The 17,009-nt window shown below is 42.6% G+C and overlaps 1 protein-coding gene and 1 non-coding gene across 3 annotated transcripts in view; both read right to left on the minus strand.

The window, feature by feature from the left end:
• Nucleotides 1-17,009, minus strand: part of WDR59 (WD repeat domain 59) — an 85,415-nt gene that overhangs the window by 25,749 nt on the left and 42,657 nt on the right. For both annotated transcript variants that reach the window (XM_004704792.4, XM_045293734.1), the window contains 8 exons: nt 16,134-16,213; nt 15,284-15,416; nt 13,152-13,276; nt 10,863-11,027; nt 9,450-9,545; nt 8,918-9,074; nt 8,235-8,304; nt 3,796-3,949 (listed from right to left, as the gene is read on the minus strand). In XM_004704792.4, coding sequence (XP_004704849.2) covers nt 3,796-3,949; nt 8,235-8,304; nt 8,918-9,074; nt 9,450-9,545; nt 10,863-11,027; nt 13,152-13,276; nt 15,284-15,416; nt 16,134-16,213 — 980 coding nt within the window. The remainder of the gene's footprint in view (nt 1-3,795; nt 3,950-8,234; nt 8,305-8,917; nt 9,075-9,449; nt 9,546-10,862; nt 11,028-13,151; nt 13,277-15,283; nt 15,417-16,133; nt 16,214-17,009) is intronic.
• Nucleotides 1,018-1,150, minus strand: LOC115870815. The gene has a single exon (XR_004046940.1). It is a non-coding gene; the product is annotated as a small Cajal body-specific RNA 8 (non-coding RNA).

Genomic DNA, 17,009 nt, shown 5'->3' on the forward strand with positions numbered 1-17,009 from the left:
CCTGTGAAAGGGTCGTTCAACCCCCAAAGGGGTTGTGACCCACAGGTTGAGAACCGCTGCCCTAGGCTAACCGATATTGCAGATATATCAACTACTAACAGCTGGTTTCACCGTCAAACTTGAGGACTAGCACCTTCCCTCTGCTTTCTAATTGCCTCTGACATCTCTAGGGCTTTTAAGGTCGCTCATACTTTATGATTTCTCCGAGGGAACCTTGAACCTCTGCTAGAACATTTGCGTGACTCTAACAGTATGACCTAACTCGAGCAGGTGACAAAACATACAAAAACAACAACACAAGAATCCAATCTCAATCCCCAATGGCTTTCTCTTTGCAGCGTGCAGAAAACCCTTCATAACCCCTTTATTCCTCCATTTTCGGGCAGCTATCGTCTTCCAATCCTTTATCCTCCTTGAAAGTTCTCAGGGGTGGAGATCAAAAAGGGAATAAGAAAAACGGTGGAGAAACTTCCTTATTGAAGATGAAAAGGATCTTAGTAAATGGAAATTGCTTCTAGGAAAAAAGTAGTGGTGCTATCGAAACAAGACACCTAGAGGATTGGGAACCGCTCTTGGGAGGACCAAGCTCAGAGGAACTCCAGAGGCAGGGCCGGTGGCCTCCGAAGGACAGCCTTTATTGTTACAGGGCATTCCTTGCACCTCCGTGGGACAAGCGGGCCCCTCATACATGGGATGGCTCTAAACAAGCCCCAAGGAGAGATCATTATTTCAGATTCATCACAAAATAACTGACTTATTTCATCCTAACTACTACTATGCTGAGCCACCTGAAATGCATTTCATTTTTGAGGTAAAAAAATAGGCCTATCTCAACGACTTCATGTCATCCAGTAAAATGAACTCCTTCAAGGGACTCCTAACTCCTGGTAATGTTCTATTTCTTGACCTGTGTGATTATTGGACTATTGATTCATTGCATTATATTATGAACTTTTCTGAGTTTATAATCTACATCAAGTGCTTTGTGTAAAATCACATTAAAAAAAATTTTTTTTAAACTGTCTGCCCCGTATCTGTCCGTGACGATTTAACTCAGTTCGTCCCAGTCATCAAAAGGCAGTTTATTCTAGGGAGGTTTGGTGACAATTAGAGCAGCACACTTCAGCTCAATTTGTGTATCAGCCTCCCAAAAAATCACGTTTTTAAGCGCTCCCCATTCTATGGGGTCACAATTTGAAACAGAATTTGGAGATCATTTGCTTTGTGGCACTAGGGAACTGTGCTAACAGAGACCCTCTCCCTTTTCCAAGGAGAACCAACCCACGGAGGACCACCCCAAATTGAAGTGTCACACTCCTTCCTCCACTCCTCAACAAATCCCCAGCAAAACCTCCTAGCCTTGTGATTATGGTACAGTGCTCAGCTGGCAACCAAAAGGTTGGTGGTTCAAACCCACCACCTGCTCTGTGGGAGAAAGATATGGCAGTCTGCTCCCATGAAGAGCACCGTCCTGGAAGCCCCAGGGCAGCTCTAGTCTGTCTGCTGTAGGAGTCAGAATAGACTTGAGAGCAAAAGGGCGTTCAGGAGAGCAGATCATGAAAAACAGGGAAACAGGAAAACAGCTTTATGACTACTTTTGCAGGAAGTTGCAGCCTCACGTGGAACTGGAGTTTTTGACTAAAGATGGTCTTTTCCTGGATTACTGCAGATGTAGTTAGTTGAACTGCAACACACCTTATCATATGATCTTCCTGTGGACCCATTTTTAATTTGTTCCAGTTTTCAGTATTTTCTGCTTTCTTTTCTATGGAGGTTTTCCTCGGTTTTATTTTGTTATTGAATGCTGCTGGGTGTTTTCTATTGTGTTTCTTCTGTATATGAAATCCAGGGTAGGCAAAGCTACAGAGGCAGTAAGTGGACCAACAGTTTCTCAGCGGTTTGGCAGGGAGGGCTGGGAGGAAATGGGAAGCTAATAACAGTGCGTACAAGAAAGAAGAAACTGTTCTAAAATGAATGGTGGTGATGACTACAGAACTCCTTTTACAATGATAGAATTATTGGATTATATGATAGGTGAGTTACATATCAATAAAACTGTTAACATTAATTAATTAGTCAATTAATTTTTAAACGATGGCCTTTCTACACCACTGCAAAGTCTCAGGTGCTGGTCAATTTACTTTGCCCATCTGAACCAAAGCAGGGGTTATAATCTAACATGAGCTGAAGGGGAATTCAGAACTGCCTCACAGGCTAAAAGATTTCCTCAACCTGGCTCTGATACGAAAGAAAATCCCACATTTACTCAATCGTGAGTTTGCTTGGCTATTCTGGCAACTAAATATCTTAATTCCAACCAATTTGTTATATTATCTACTGATAATTATCTGCTGACTTGAAAAAAATTTTTTTGAAATTAAAACCCTGGGGGAGGATATAGCTCAGTAAGTGTTCTGAGGAACTTCCTGACAGCCCAAATAAAACCAAGCCCCGCGCCTCGTCATGAGAATTCCGACTCACAGCAAACCTATAAGACAGAGTAGAAATGACCCATAGAGCTTCCAAGCCTGTAAATCTTACAGAAGTAGACTGCTGTATCTTTCTCCTGTGGAGCTCCTGGTGAGTCTGAACTGTTGATCTAATGGTTACTGGTTATGTACCACACACAACCTGGGCTCCTCTGTGACAGCCAGGGAGACAAAATTCCATCAGAGACAAAATAAAGTGGATGCATAAGGTTGCCCAGAAAGGTAATAGAAAAGTCATTTCCCGATTCAACTGAACAGCTTTGCCCAAGGCTGGCCCTGTCCTAAACGTCAGTTCCAGCCACTTGTTTCAGTCGCTGTGGCCCTAAGACGAGACAACGGAGACGGTCAGCTGTTAGTGGGAACCATGGGAACCAAGGGTGAACACTGCACTGCCAGGAGACTAAAGACATACCTAATCCTTGCTAGATGTTTTACTTAAACTCATATGATATTTTATTTTGGGGTTTTGCAAATTTCTTTTTTTTTAATCTCTTATTTTTTTTATTTGATATTTTATATCATGATAGGCAATCCATCATTTTCCATTTAGTGGAGGACAACCACAGAGAATCACTAAGGATAGAGGATGTGCAGAAGCTCACGGGTAATTATCTGTTTAAAACATCGTGTCACTTAGGTCGGTTTCAGCCAGACTCCCCATTTAATGACACGGGAAGAGCTCTTCGGGTCTCTTCTACTGCTCTGCCAGTCTTTTATACATTATTCTCCCCAAAGGCTTATGGCAGCTAAAATGTAAAATTACTTACTTTAGGGACAATGTGTGCCTTAAACACCTGGGTGTTTTAATTTTTTTAAATTAAATTGGTCCATTCAAATGGATATTTAAGCGAAGATTTCACAAAAATACAAAAGCTCTCAGCAAATCAACTTCGGAGCTTTGCAACAGAGATGAAGATCTATCTATGCAAGATGCCAAGCCTTCTGAAGCATTCTTAATTGGTTTACAAATAATGTAAAACTGGAAGCTAAATTAAATTCTCCACTTGAAATAATGAGAACCAATAGGAAGCGAAGACTATGTTGGGGCTTCAAATAGTGGAAAAATTCCATTTTCCCACAAACTTTTTGAAGGTTCCTTCGCCTCATTGGATTTAAGAACGAATTCTCCAAATGTACAGCAGTTACAACCAACTGAGGTGCCAAGCAATGATTCTTCTTAAAACTAATGTGGAGAGCCAAAAGTTATAAGGGGTTACACATTTAGCTGCTCTGCATGGTGGACAGGGAGACAAAGAACAGGAATCCATGGGAAGTAATGAGTCCAAGGCCATGGCTCTCCCCTTACCCGTTCCTTGTAGTAGAAGGAGCTGATTGACACCAGCTCTTTCTCACTGCGGGTGGGGCTCCCACTGTACAAGCGAAGGTTCCCGGGGGCCTCAGTGCGGATCTTCATTGGAGCAATCAAGCCAGTGTGATAAGCAGACAAGGCCGAGAGTGATCTGTGGTTGAAAGCACACAATTAGTCATCGGTTTCCCACTCATTCCATATTTCTAAGCAGTGGAACCAACGGTGGTAGAGGAGAAATAGACAAAACAGGAAGAAAATGGAAACTGATTTCCTATTTTTGTAGGAATACAAAAGACCGGATATAATTAACTCAAAGTATGAGATTTTAAAACTCTACTAAGGGTATGGGGCTGAGAAAAAGACCCACAAATATATGGTCAACTGATTTTCAACACAAGTGTCAGTAGAGAGGAAAACCTTTGCTATAAATGGCACTGAAACAACTATGCGTTTATACAAAAAGAAAACCCAAAGACTCCCTATCGCACATTATCTATAAAAACTTACTTGAGATGGCTCATGGATCTTAAATAAGCAATTTTAAATCATAAAGCTTTTAGAAGAACACACATAGTCACACAAAACAAAAAGCATTAAATATACATATATATATATAAATGATAAAATAGACATCATTAAAATTAAAAACCGCTAATCAAAAAATTCATTTAAAAGAGAAAAGACAAGCCACAAATAGGGAAAAATTATTTATACACATCCAATAAAGGACTTAAAACTAGAACAGATTTTAAAACGACTACAAGTGGGTAATGAAAAGGCACATAACCTCCTCCTGCCCCATCCCCCCAAAAGAAAACACTGCCACTGAGTTGATTCCGACTCCTAGTCGCCCTATGTACAGGGTTTCTGGGGCTGTAACTCTTTAAGGGAGCCGACTGCTTCATCTTCCTCCCAGAGAGCAGCTGGATGTTTTCACCGCCAACCTGTGGACGGCAGTCCAACACCCTGTCCACAGCACCACCAGAGCGCCAAGATAGAAGCACAGTTCATTATCAAATGGGCACACAGACCTGAACAGGAACTTCATAAAGAAGGTACCCAAAGACTCAATAAGCACACAAAAGACAATCAATATTATTATTAATCAGCATCATGAAAATGCAAAGTAACAAGGAGGGCCTGCTGCATACAAGCTAAAACTGAGAAGATGAACAATACCAAAGTTGGGAAAGGGATCGGAATCAGACTCCACAACATTGCTGATGAGTGTAAAATGACACCACCACTGTGGACACGTTGTTGGAAATGTCTATTAAAGTCAAGCATGTATCGACCCTATGATCCAGCAATTGGACTTCTCAGGTAGATCGGCAGGTCCATAAGAAGCCTTGCATGTAGAATAGCCCCACCGTGGACACATTCCAATCAATCCGTCAACATTCTCCATCAATAGGAGAACAAATTATTACAGGAAGACAATGAATACTCTGTATCAAAGCAAAGAACTTAAGAGGATGACATCGGCAAATGGTGGGGATATAGCAACATTATGTGGAGCCAAATACACAGGAAAGAAAGTGGTGCTGAGTTCGTGAACTTCTATTTAGACAGGTTCAAGAACAGGCAACGCATGCTGATGACAGTCAGAACACTGGTTTCCTCTGAAAGGAGAAGCTGGAAGCAGACCAGGAACTTCTAGCAGAGGATGCCAGCAATGTGCTCCATCTTGATTTCAGTGTTGGTCATCAAGATGCACTCCGGGCATGTGGGAATTGTAAATTTGAAGAAAGTGCTGTTAGCATTTTGGACTCTGACCCAAATATGGTATATTACCATATACCCTCGAGTATAAGCTGACCCGACTATCAGCTGAGGCACCTAATTTTATCACAAAAACTACATTAAAAATGTGTTGAAAAATTTGGCTTATACATGAGGATATATGGTAGTTGTTTCCCTTTGGAAAGTTGTCATTGGTTTTGAGCCTAATTTTTCAAAAAGGGGCCCAGTTCAATGGCGGGAATCTCTGGTGCATACCCTCCAGGTCTCATCTACCTGGGTTATTACGGAGTGGTGCCTACTCATGTACTCGGTCCAACCCCTTTTCTCTCCTAATTAAACCCCTATCCAATATATCTGGGCACTTGTAGCAGCAGGGCTGCCCAGGTCATCAAGGCCCCCCGCAAGGTAGAACCAAAAATTCCTAATATAATCTTTATGTTTGGGAAAGGACAACACAAAAAGCCAACCATGCATCAGCCCTGGGAAACAGAAAGCACTCACATGTGCCGGGCAGAATGCTAAATGCTTTACTCACCGAGTCAGCGAGTCTTTACAACAACTAAGGTATGTTACTATTATGCTGTTTTGCTGCTGAAGAAATTGAAACGCAGTTTAGTTTGCTCAGGGCTGCACAAATAAAACAGCAAATCCTAAGATTTTGGATCTAAGTGATTTGGCTCCGAAATTCATATTCATGGCGATAGATGGACTCACAAAGCAACAAACCTCTGTTACCAGTGGTCCTCCCAGGGACTTGGACAGGAAAGGAATGGCTTTCACATGTTAATTGAAAACTTCTGTGGTGGCATTTTTCAACATATTATTTATGTAATTAAATTGCGTTGGTACTGTGAGAAGTAATATACTTGGGTTGTGGGGCTCTGTTCTTTTCATCATTTTCCCAATTTATTATTTAGTCAAATAATGCTTCATCCACAGAGAAAAAAACTCAACTCACTGCTCTTGAGTCAATTTCAACTCATAGCAACTTAATGGAACAGAGTAGAAGTGTCCTGGAGGGTTTATAAGCACATAAACCTTCATAAAAGTAGAAAGCCTACCTAATAAAGTGATTGTTTTTTAAATGGAAAGAAAAAAAAAGTAGAAAGCCTGGTGAAGAAAGCTGATGGTGCCCGGCTGTCAAAAGATATAGCATCTAGGGTCTTAAAGGCTAGAAGATAAACAAGTGGCCATCTAGCTCAGAAGCAACAAAGCCCACATGGAAGAAGCATACCAGCCTGTGTGATCACGAGAAGTCAATAGGATCTGGCATCAAAGAACAAAAAATCATACCATGGTGAATGAGAGGGAGTGCAGAGTGGGGACCCAAAGCCCATCTGTAGGCAACTGGACATCACCTTACAGAAAGGTCTTGGGGAGGAGACAAGCCAGTCAGGGTACAGTAGTACAGCACCAATGAAACATACACTTTCCTCTAGTTCTTTAATGCTTTTTCCCCACCACTATCATGATCCCAATTCTACCTTACAAATCTGGCTAGAACAGAGACGTACACTGGTAAAGATCAGAGCTGGAAACACAGGGAATCCAGAACAGATAAACCCCTCAGGACCAATAATAAGAGTAGCGATACCAGGAGGGGAAGGGGAAAGTGGGGGAGAGAGGGGGAACTGATCACAATGATCTACACATAACCCCCTCCCTGGGGGACGGACAACATAAAACTGGGTGAAGGGAGACATTGGACAGTGTAAGACATGGAAAAATAACAATGATTTATAAATTATCAAGGGAAAGGGAGGGAAGGAAGGTGAGGGAGGGAGGGGGGGAAATGAGGAGCTGATACCAAGGGCTCAAGTAGAAAGCAATTGCTTTGAGAATGATGATGGCAACAAATGTACCAATGTGCTTGACACAATGGATAGATGTATGTATGGATTGTGATAAGAGTGGTATTGAGCCTCCAATAAAATGATTTTAAAAAAGTAGAAAGCCTCCTCTTCCTCCCAGTAGAGGGAAAAGCACATTAAAATAAGAATTTACCTTGTTTTGACAACAGCTTTTCTCAAGCTATTCCTGAGACAAAATGATTAGATGGAAAAATTTGAATAAAGCTATTGCCAAAACAAAGTAAACTCATTTTAATGTGTTTTACCTTTATCGAGAGTCCTGGTGGCATAGTGGTTACATATTGGGCTGCTAACTGCAAGGTCAGCAGTTCAAATCCACCAGCCACTCCGAGGGAGAAAGATGAGGCTTTGTGCTCCCATAAAGAATGAAGAGTCTCAGAAACCCACAGGGGCTGTTCTACCCTCTCCTCCAGGGTTCCCACGAGTCAGAATCGACTTGGCGGCCGTGAGTTTGGTTTTGGCTTTAGTGGGCTGCGCACTGAGCTGTGAACCACAAGGTCAGTGGTTGGAACCCATAACCTGCCAGGCCCATAGAAACCCATAGGGGCAGTTCTACAGGGCTTCGATGAGTCAGAATAAGCTCAAGGGTAAAGAGTTTATAGAAGTGTTTTTTTCAATGGTTTGGTAGTAACCCAACCCATCAATGGAAATCTCCGTTTAGTAGCAATTGAAAGAATCTGGATCATTTTCAGATAAACCTTATAATGAGAACTTACTGGAGAAATTTAAAAATTGCCCAAAGCCAAACTCAGTGGCCATTCTCAGGTTTCTAACCCTTCTGTAGCTGTGAACACAGGTGACTTCCGCATCTCACAGACTCACCTGGGAGTGGGCTCTGTCGGAGACACTGCTCTGTGCATCGTCATCGGCCTTGTGAAATACACCAGATAACCTGACAAAGGAGGCACCACACATATCAGTGTCAATCACCTAGACAAGCGAGGCCCTAAGGTAGCCCGGGTCACTTTTTTATATTTCTGTACACCTGAGCGTGAAATCATATTTTCCTGAGTTGCAATGGCTCATGAGGGCAGTGAGTCTACCAGCAGCAAACCCGAGAATCCCCAGGAATCCAGGAGGTGGATGGAGATGCAGATGGTTTGAATGCGGTCCTCACATGTACTTTACACCAGGAGGTTTCAAAAAGTTTATGGAAAAATGGGAATGAAACACAATGGAAAATTTCCATGAATTTTTTAGGGTGCCCCTCTCATATTTCCTTGAAGCTAGAGGATATTCCCCATCCTGGTGAGGATGAATGGTCTCACTAGGAATTAAAATCCCAGGTCATCCGAATAAAACAAAATTACTACTGAGCATTCCTAGAACAGGCCCCCACACATCTATTCAGCAGGAGACACGAAACACTTACGGGAGTCTTTTGGAGCTCTTAGGGGAAAAATGAAAAAGAAAATCTTCCGTGGAGATATTTATGCAAACTATACCATAGTCTTAGTTGCTCAAACTCTAAACACCTGCAATCAGGGAACCAAGAACAGACCAACCTGCCCCACAGAACCTGGCCCCAGAAGTCCTCGGAAAGGGGATGTTGGCGTCCTGGTATGACCCGTAAGCGGTGGTGACACGAGCAAACGTTGGTAAGGGCGGTGTGACCGAGTTTGGGAGAGCAAAGGGGTTGCTGGAAGCACTGTCTTCTTGGTTCTGAAATTTAAAAATCAACAAGCTAAAATAAAACCAAAAAAATTTTTTTTAAAGAAAACTTTTAAAAATGCTGGACTATGACATCAACACACAATTATAAAACCAGGTAGCCCAAGATTTTAGGGAGGAACAAAACTCAAAACCAAAGTCATTACCCATCCAATCAATTCCCACTCCTAGTGACCCTCCAGGGCAGGGAAGAACTGCTTTGTGGGTTTCTGAGACTGTAGCTCTCTATGGGAGTAGAAAGCCTCATCTTTCTCCCAAGCAGTAACTGGTGGTTTTGAACTGCTGACCACAAAGTCCAACGTGTAACCAGGGCTCAGAAACTGAGCACTAAAGCACATATTGGCACACCAAGTTCACCCTTCGCACCACAAAGGATTCGAGGCAGGAGACAAGCTGGCGCAAGCAGGGCTCCAAACAACTCTGGTTGCGTTTCACTTTCTGCAGAGACGTGTCTTTCAGGATCTGAAACAAGGAACAGAGCACAGTCAAGCGTGGCTGCAGAGTTCTCCTGATTTGCTTTTATTCTGCCACACCGCCGGAAATAAAGGAGATGCAAAGACTGGGTCCCGGTTAAGTCTGTCTGAGGCTTCCTACCTTCCATGGAAGCTCAGAAAGGTGAACTCCATTCTGATCCCGACAGAAGCCCTTTCCTCAGCCAAGGTAAGCACACACACCCTGGCTTAAGGAGGAGGTCCTAGTCATGGGATGACGGCTCTTCCTTCCTAGTGAGTTCTCCGCCCCCACCTTTCCCCACCCCACCCGACACCCATGAGAAATCTCAGTACCTGAGTAGCAGTAATACACATTGGACTGAATTGAAAACTGCTGAGTGATACAGGCCAGTGGGGGCAGATCTCGCGTTAGTGAAAATTTAATGTATCTTTATTTTTGTCCTTACAACTATAAATTCTAACATATATGAGGAACACGATACACATATATACATACAAATACATATATGAATGAATTGGTATGCACACAGTGAAGCTATACGTTAGACTTGCATTCCTAATATAAGAGTCAACACTGACATGGCGCAAATCCAAACAGAAATGTGGTGTTAAGTGTGAAAGCTGCACTGAATATTGAAGACTGTATTAGCCATATAAAGATATAGATGTTTGGGCTATATTTGATACAGTAATAGTTTGGACATTCTGAAGAAGAGCAATTATTGTTGAAGTAAGTAAATTATCAAAATATACTTATCATAAATCATCACTGTTGTTCATTTCTGTTGAGTCAACTCTGACGCTGGGGCCTGTGTGTGTCACGGTAGACCTCTACAGGGTTTTCAGGGGCTGAATTTTAGGAGACTGTCAGGTTTTTTTCCGGAGGCACCTCTGGGTGGACTCAAACCGTAACCATCTACACCACCCAGGGGCGCTACAACTACATCTAGCTCAAAGGAAGTGGAATTGCAGGGTTCTTAACCTGGAGTTAACAGAGAGCTTTAAGGAGATTTTTGCACCTTCTGAAAATTATAGGAAAAGCTAGGCAATGTTTTCTTCTGGGGAAGTGTCTGCAGTTTACACTAGAAGTTCAAAGCGGAGTCATGACCTGAGAAAGACAGGAAACTACCACTTGTCTCCACACAAAGCAAGTCGGAGGTGTGGGAGACAGACTGCTAATACTGCAGTTTATAAGGAGCAGATGACTCCAAATCTTGTCTCCAGCAGATTTCTCATCTAGCCTCCCTCCTCAACTCAGACACTGATGAATGCGAGCAGAACCCTTCTCTTAGAGCATCGTGGGGGATTTGTGAGCACCGGTCCTCACCTTCAGCAGCTTTGCCTTCATTGTGGACGTGATGGTGGTGGGGTTAATAAACTGGAAGGATGGGGCAGCGTTGTTTGGGTACTGTGCAGGGAACTTCACCAGCATCTTGACGCGGTGGTTGCTACAGTGCACAGACACTGTACAGCTCCTGTCTGCTGCATCCATCTGCCAATCACAGCACAGAGGGGTTAAAGTACGCTATCTGAATGCTCCATGTTCCTGGAATTAAGGTAAAGGGACGGGGTGCCAAGTTTTTTCTCCTGAAAATAACGTGCTCTCACACGCAACGAGAAGAAAGGATGGCCAGTTCTGGAACAACACAAGTACCAATTGAAAATAAAACAAAAGAAAAAAAAAGAAAAGAAAACAAAAGTGATCATGCCTTTGAAAAGCTGCAAAGGGAGAGCAAAATCTGTTTATTTTGAGAGGAAAAATAAGGTCGAATGAATTTCTTCTTTAGATGCCCTGCCTTCAGTTGAAAGCTACGCCCAGGTCCATCCATAGAGACAGGAAGGAGACCACCAATGGCTGCCAGAGAGTAAGGGGAGGGAGAGAGGTGGGGGGTGAGTGACTGTGAGGGCTTCTGGGTGGAGAGATGGAAATGTTCTGAACAGAAAGAAAACCACATGTATGGAGAGCTTACCATGATCCTGCTGATGATTTCATTTCTTGGGATGGGCTGCGTGTATGTTTGTGAATGTACTAAGAGTCAACGCATCGTACACTTTCCAGGGGCCAACCTCACGGTCTGTGAATTCCATTTCAATTTTAAAAAGTACCCCTGAGGGAAGGAATCAAGATGTCCTCCTGTGGCTATACCACTAGGCTATCAACTGGGACAAGGGGCCTGTAAATTGAGCTTATTGAGAAAATCAACTCATGGATCCATCCTGTAGCTCTTGGGATTTCTTGTGTTGCCAACAAGAGGAGTCAGCCCAGAGGATGGACATGAGCCACACATGGGGTAATTTGGGACTTGGATTCAAATATTCTCTTGAGCACAAAATAGCTGCTGACCTTGGGCAAGATCACAGTTGGGTCTCCCCATTTCCTCATCTGTAAAGTGAGGATCAAAACCACTGATGACTGAGTTGTTTCAGAGACCAAGTGAGGTCATTCTGGAACAGCCCCTCTCGCTGCCTACCTGAATCTCGGCAAAATAAAACCAAAAGAGCTTTAAAACTTCTTCTGGATTGATGAGTAAGTTTCTGAGGCAAAGAATTTAGTCTCTGCCTAGAGACTAAGTAAGTGAATCTCCCCACATGCTTAGTCAAAGGCTCCTGGATTTATTTGCCCTACTGCCCACTTTGCAGTAAAAATACTCACTCAGTGCCCCCTGGCCATAATGAACCTTTAGTAGCCCATCTCCCAGGACAAAGTACAGGCATCTGCTTTTGCAGCCTCCCCCCACCCCAGGGATGGTAGCGCCCACGCTGGGAAACAATGTAGTAAGTATATGAGAATATTTGGTTATCATCATCTATGTCAGAGGTAGAGGACCTTTATACTAACCAGGCCATTTGGATATTTATAACATCATTCGCAGGCCTGCTCTACTGGGTCAAACATTTAACTAACTTACCCCTAATATGACGACTGGCACTGCTTCTCTTTGAAGTTGCTCATTCCCTCTATAACTTGGATCAGGGATGGTAATATCTGGCCCACTGACTGATTCGCAAATCAGCTAACATCAAAGACAATGTTTAAAAAAAAAAATACCCCCAAACTCACTGCCACTCAGTCAATTCCGATCCATTGAGACCCTACAGAACAGAACAGAACTGATCCACGGGTTTCCAAGACTGTGTAACTCTTCACTGGAGTAGAAAGCCTCATCTTTCTCCTGTGGAGCAGCTGGTGGTTTTGAACTGCTGTCCTAGTGGTACAAAGTCAAACATGTAACCAGGGCTCCTCGGAGAAGACAGGGCAGCACAGTAAAAAGAAATCTGGAGAGGCAGGAGGTCTGGATACCAAATTCTACCCTGCCATGAACTTCACGAGAGAGCCTGGCCTGGTCACTAAGTCTTTCAGGGTCTCAGTGTGGTCCTAGACAGTAAAGCAAGGGGCTGAGGCACCAAAGGTGAAGCTGCCATACAAACACGACAGCTTAACTTACGAGAAGAGCACAGGGTGTGTGAAACTCTCATGCCTACAGAAAAGCACAGAGAGAGACTTCCATCGGGGGAAGCACAGCCATCACAAACAGCAGTTAACATCACGCTAAGGCTGAGTTAGCACAGATGGTGAGAGACCAGCTGGGAGAGACTGCTCATTCACTCTGAGTACCTCCACATTGACGTTCCGGATCTGCACATTGATCAGGGAGAACTCTTGCTGCAGAGTCTGAGGCAGCCCCAACTGATCAGACTTCCGCTCTTCTTCCAGGTGACTGGGAGGATCTTCCTTTGAGGCTAGAAGAAGAGAGAAGTTCAAGTATTGAAAAACATTCTTGGAGAATGAATCAGAAAACAGGTCTAAAGTTTCTGAGCTTTCCTGTCAGTTGGAAAAAAGCAGAAAGCAGAAACACACGTCATTTAACCTAAGCTTAAGGAGACCAGGGAGACACTTATCCTGAGAGTGTGCAGGCTGCCTTCTGGGAGGAGGCCGACGAGGTTGGCCAGAAGCAGGCTGGGGACTACATACACTTCCCACTGGTGGGATTCTGGTGACCTACCTACTAAGCTTTCCGTTTTATGCAGGGATAGAATTCAGACATGACAAACACTGTGCCCAGAATGAGTGCGTGTGTGCGTGCGTGCGCATGTGTATGTGTGTGTATGTGCATGTGCTCACGCACGCACCTGGCATGAAGATCAAATCTACCTTCTACAGAAAGACCTTAGTGATGACACAGGAAAGGAATTACCTGGGAAGATTTCTTTTCCCCCAGAAAATCATAATGATGTAATTTTTTTATTCATTGGAAACATTGTAAGCTAGGAATAGCAGAGAATGGCCTTAACCTTTGGAGACCCAAAGCCCATCTGAAGGCAACTGGACATCCCCTTACAGAAGGGTCGCGGGGAGGAGACGAGCCAGCCAGGGTGCAATATGGTAATGGTGAAACATACAACTTTCCTCTAGTTCTTTAATGCTTCCCCCCGCCCCCCAACTATCATGATCCCAATTCTACCTTACAAATCCGGCTAGACCAGAGGACGTACACTGGTACAGATAGGAACTGGAAACACAGGGAGTCCAGGACAAATAACCCCCTCAGAACCAATAACGAGAGTAGCAATACCAGGAGGGTAAGGGAAAGGTGGGGTAGAAAGAGAGAACCAATCACAATGATCTACAAATAACTCCCTCCTTGGGGGACAGACAACAGAAAAGTGGGTGAAGGGAGACGTCGGACAGTGTAAGACATGACAAAATAATAACAATTTATAAATTATCAAGGGTTCATGAGGGAGGAGGGTGGGGGAAAGGGGAAAAAATGAAGAGCTGATATCAAGGGCTCAAGTAGAAAGAAAATGTTTTGAGAATGATGATGGCAATAAATGTACAAATGTGAAAAAAAAGAAAATGATGATGGCAACCTATGTACAAATGTGCTTGACACAATTGATATATGGATTGTTGTAAGAGTCCCCAATAAAATGATTTATATATAGAGAAAATGATACAAAATCAATGTGCCAGCTTTAATTTTTTTACAAAATCAATTGCATTACCATAAATCAGCAACAAAGAGAAAACAAAAAGAAAATTAAATGCCATCTTTAATACCTTACGGAAAAAACAAACAAACAAGCTTCCAGGAATAAAACTAATAAAATGGGCCGAATTTCTATGGAGAAAATGAGAAAATCTAATTGCAATGGGCACAGAGAGACAGAATAGAGCATGTTCACAGAGTTGAAGTTTAAAGATGATATTCTCTCCAAATCAATACAGATTCAGTTAAAATCTTAAACAGATTCTTTATAGAACCTCCAATTGATTTATAAATTATGTGGAAATTCAAAAGAACTCTAAAGCTATTCCAAGTGAGAGGGCTTGTCCTACCACTTATCAAGACTTATTTTAAACATCTCTATTAACAGGGGGGAATTTATGAAAAACCTTTACTCAAAGAAGGAAACAAATAAACTGGGCTTTCCAGTTAGGCTTTTTCTATTAAATCCTCCTTATCTCGGGGGTTATCGTCCCATTTCTGTTTTTTTATATCCTTTTGGTGCACATTAAAATAGTTTAAAATAGTCCGTTAAACTTTTCAAGATTCTTACTCTTTCTCCAAGTTGAATTCTTTTGTAAAGGTCTCCTCTTTGAGTTTGACATCCTTGTCCCCTCTACCATGACACCCCTGGGCTAATTATGTTACGATTCTAGGGTCCTGATCCTGCCTCCCTTACTGCCCACCTATGAAATGCAAAGAGCAGCGTTTCACCTAAAACATCAGCTAGACAATCTACCTTCTTCCTCCCCATGACTTGAGTTGTGCTGATTCTCTGTATCTTGAGTGTGAAGGTTCTTCTCTGGTTCCGGCAGAAGAGAAATACTCTCAATGAACTCATCCACGCCATCTAATATGTCATTTGCACAAAGCTGAAACAAAGGACAGAAAACAGCTAGGTAGACGGCCATCAGTGGAAACAATCATCACGTTTAATGAAAGAGTTCTGACTTCAAATTGGCAAGCACAAAGGGCAGAGCTGTGTCGGCCTAGAACGGACGCCAATCAAAATAGGCCTTGCTCATCCCTAACTCTCCCTTTCTGGTTAAAATATACAGGGTACTACTCTGTATCACTCTACCCTGGGAAGTTCCCATCAAGATCATACATCCATTAAATCTCAAAGCATGATGGAGTTATTCAGCTAACATAACCTTGAGATGTTTGGAGCAAATGGCACTTTATGGAGAAATAAATTTTAAAGGCATTAAGGTTGTGATGTGAAGCCAAAAATGGTGGTGGTGGCGGAGGGGGGTGGGGTGCGCAAGAAACCAGCTTCATAGGAGAGATGTTGTTGCTGGGCCTGAGGGCTCTGAATATTTACCAAGCACCAAAGCGGCTTCCTACCCCATTCAGAAGAAGCCTGTCACAGTCTGCCACTGCAACTATCAGACATGCAAAGAGTTTTTGTTCGAAAAGTGGTGGGTCGCCTCTTAAAGACCACAAAGAAAGGCAAGCAATCAGCAAGAATTTATTAAGTGTTTTTTATGTATCCTCTAACATCCACAAAAGCAAACTGTAGTCTCATCTTTTAGAAAAGTTTCCTGGCTATCCCCTTACAGTCCTTCACAACAACATGAGATACATACCCTCTGCATCTGGGAGTCCACGCGCCACATCCTCAAGGTCTGATCTCGGGACCACGTGACAAGTTGGTAATCCTTTGACCCTAGGAAGCACCAAGCAAGAATCCTGCAAACGGTTCTGGGTGCGACACTCATTTTGTTACAAATCCTAATGGAGTAAGATTCATTTCTTCATTCCCAAATAGCGTGTGCCAAGTACTATTTTTAGGCACTAGGATCACAGAATGAATAAAATAGTCTCTCTCTTGACAGATCTCATAGTCCAGTGGTGGAAAGTGACAAGCACATAAATACGTAACATAAAGTCAGGCAGTGATAGTGTTATAAAACATAACCCAGGATAAAAGGATGGAGACTGATGGAGAAGCTATCTTTAGATAGGACTCCCTGAGGAAGCCACATTTGAGCAGAAACTTAAATGAAGTGAAATAATAATTGGCCAATTATCAAGCGAAGAGTGAGGTTGGGATTTAATGTCACACTAAACTTTCACCTCTGCAAATGCTTTCCTTTCATATCCATGCGTTTTTTTGTTTTTAGTATATATGCCGCCGAAGCAAGCACTTTCCTTTGATACTCATATGTTCTTGATGAGACAAATATATATATGATATCAATATATTACACATATCATTTTCCCCAAAAAGGGAATTGTTTTAAATACATTATGGCATCTCACTGTCTGAAATAATTTCTTTTAGCAGAGGGATCTTGCAAAGTCTCTTTGGGATCTAGCAAAGAGGGATCTAGCAGAGTCTCTTTGCAAAGAGACTAAATCACTATGTTCTTAATAGACTAACATGTATTTTCACATATTAAGTTGGGTCAAAAAGAAATTAGTTTGAAAAGGCTTGAGGTGCTTTATAAAAGAATCTGATT

This window comes from Echinops telfairi, unplaced genomic scaffold, assembly GCF_000313985.2.
Source record: "Echinops telfairi isolate 266 unplaced genomic scaffold, ASM31398v2 ScPeMD7_2291;HRSCAF=2852, whole genome shotgun sequence".
NCBI lineage: Eukaryota > Metazoa > Chordata > Mammalia > Afrosoricida > Tenrecidae > Echinops > Echinops telfairi.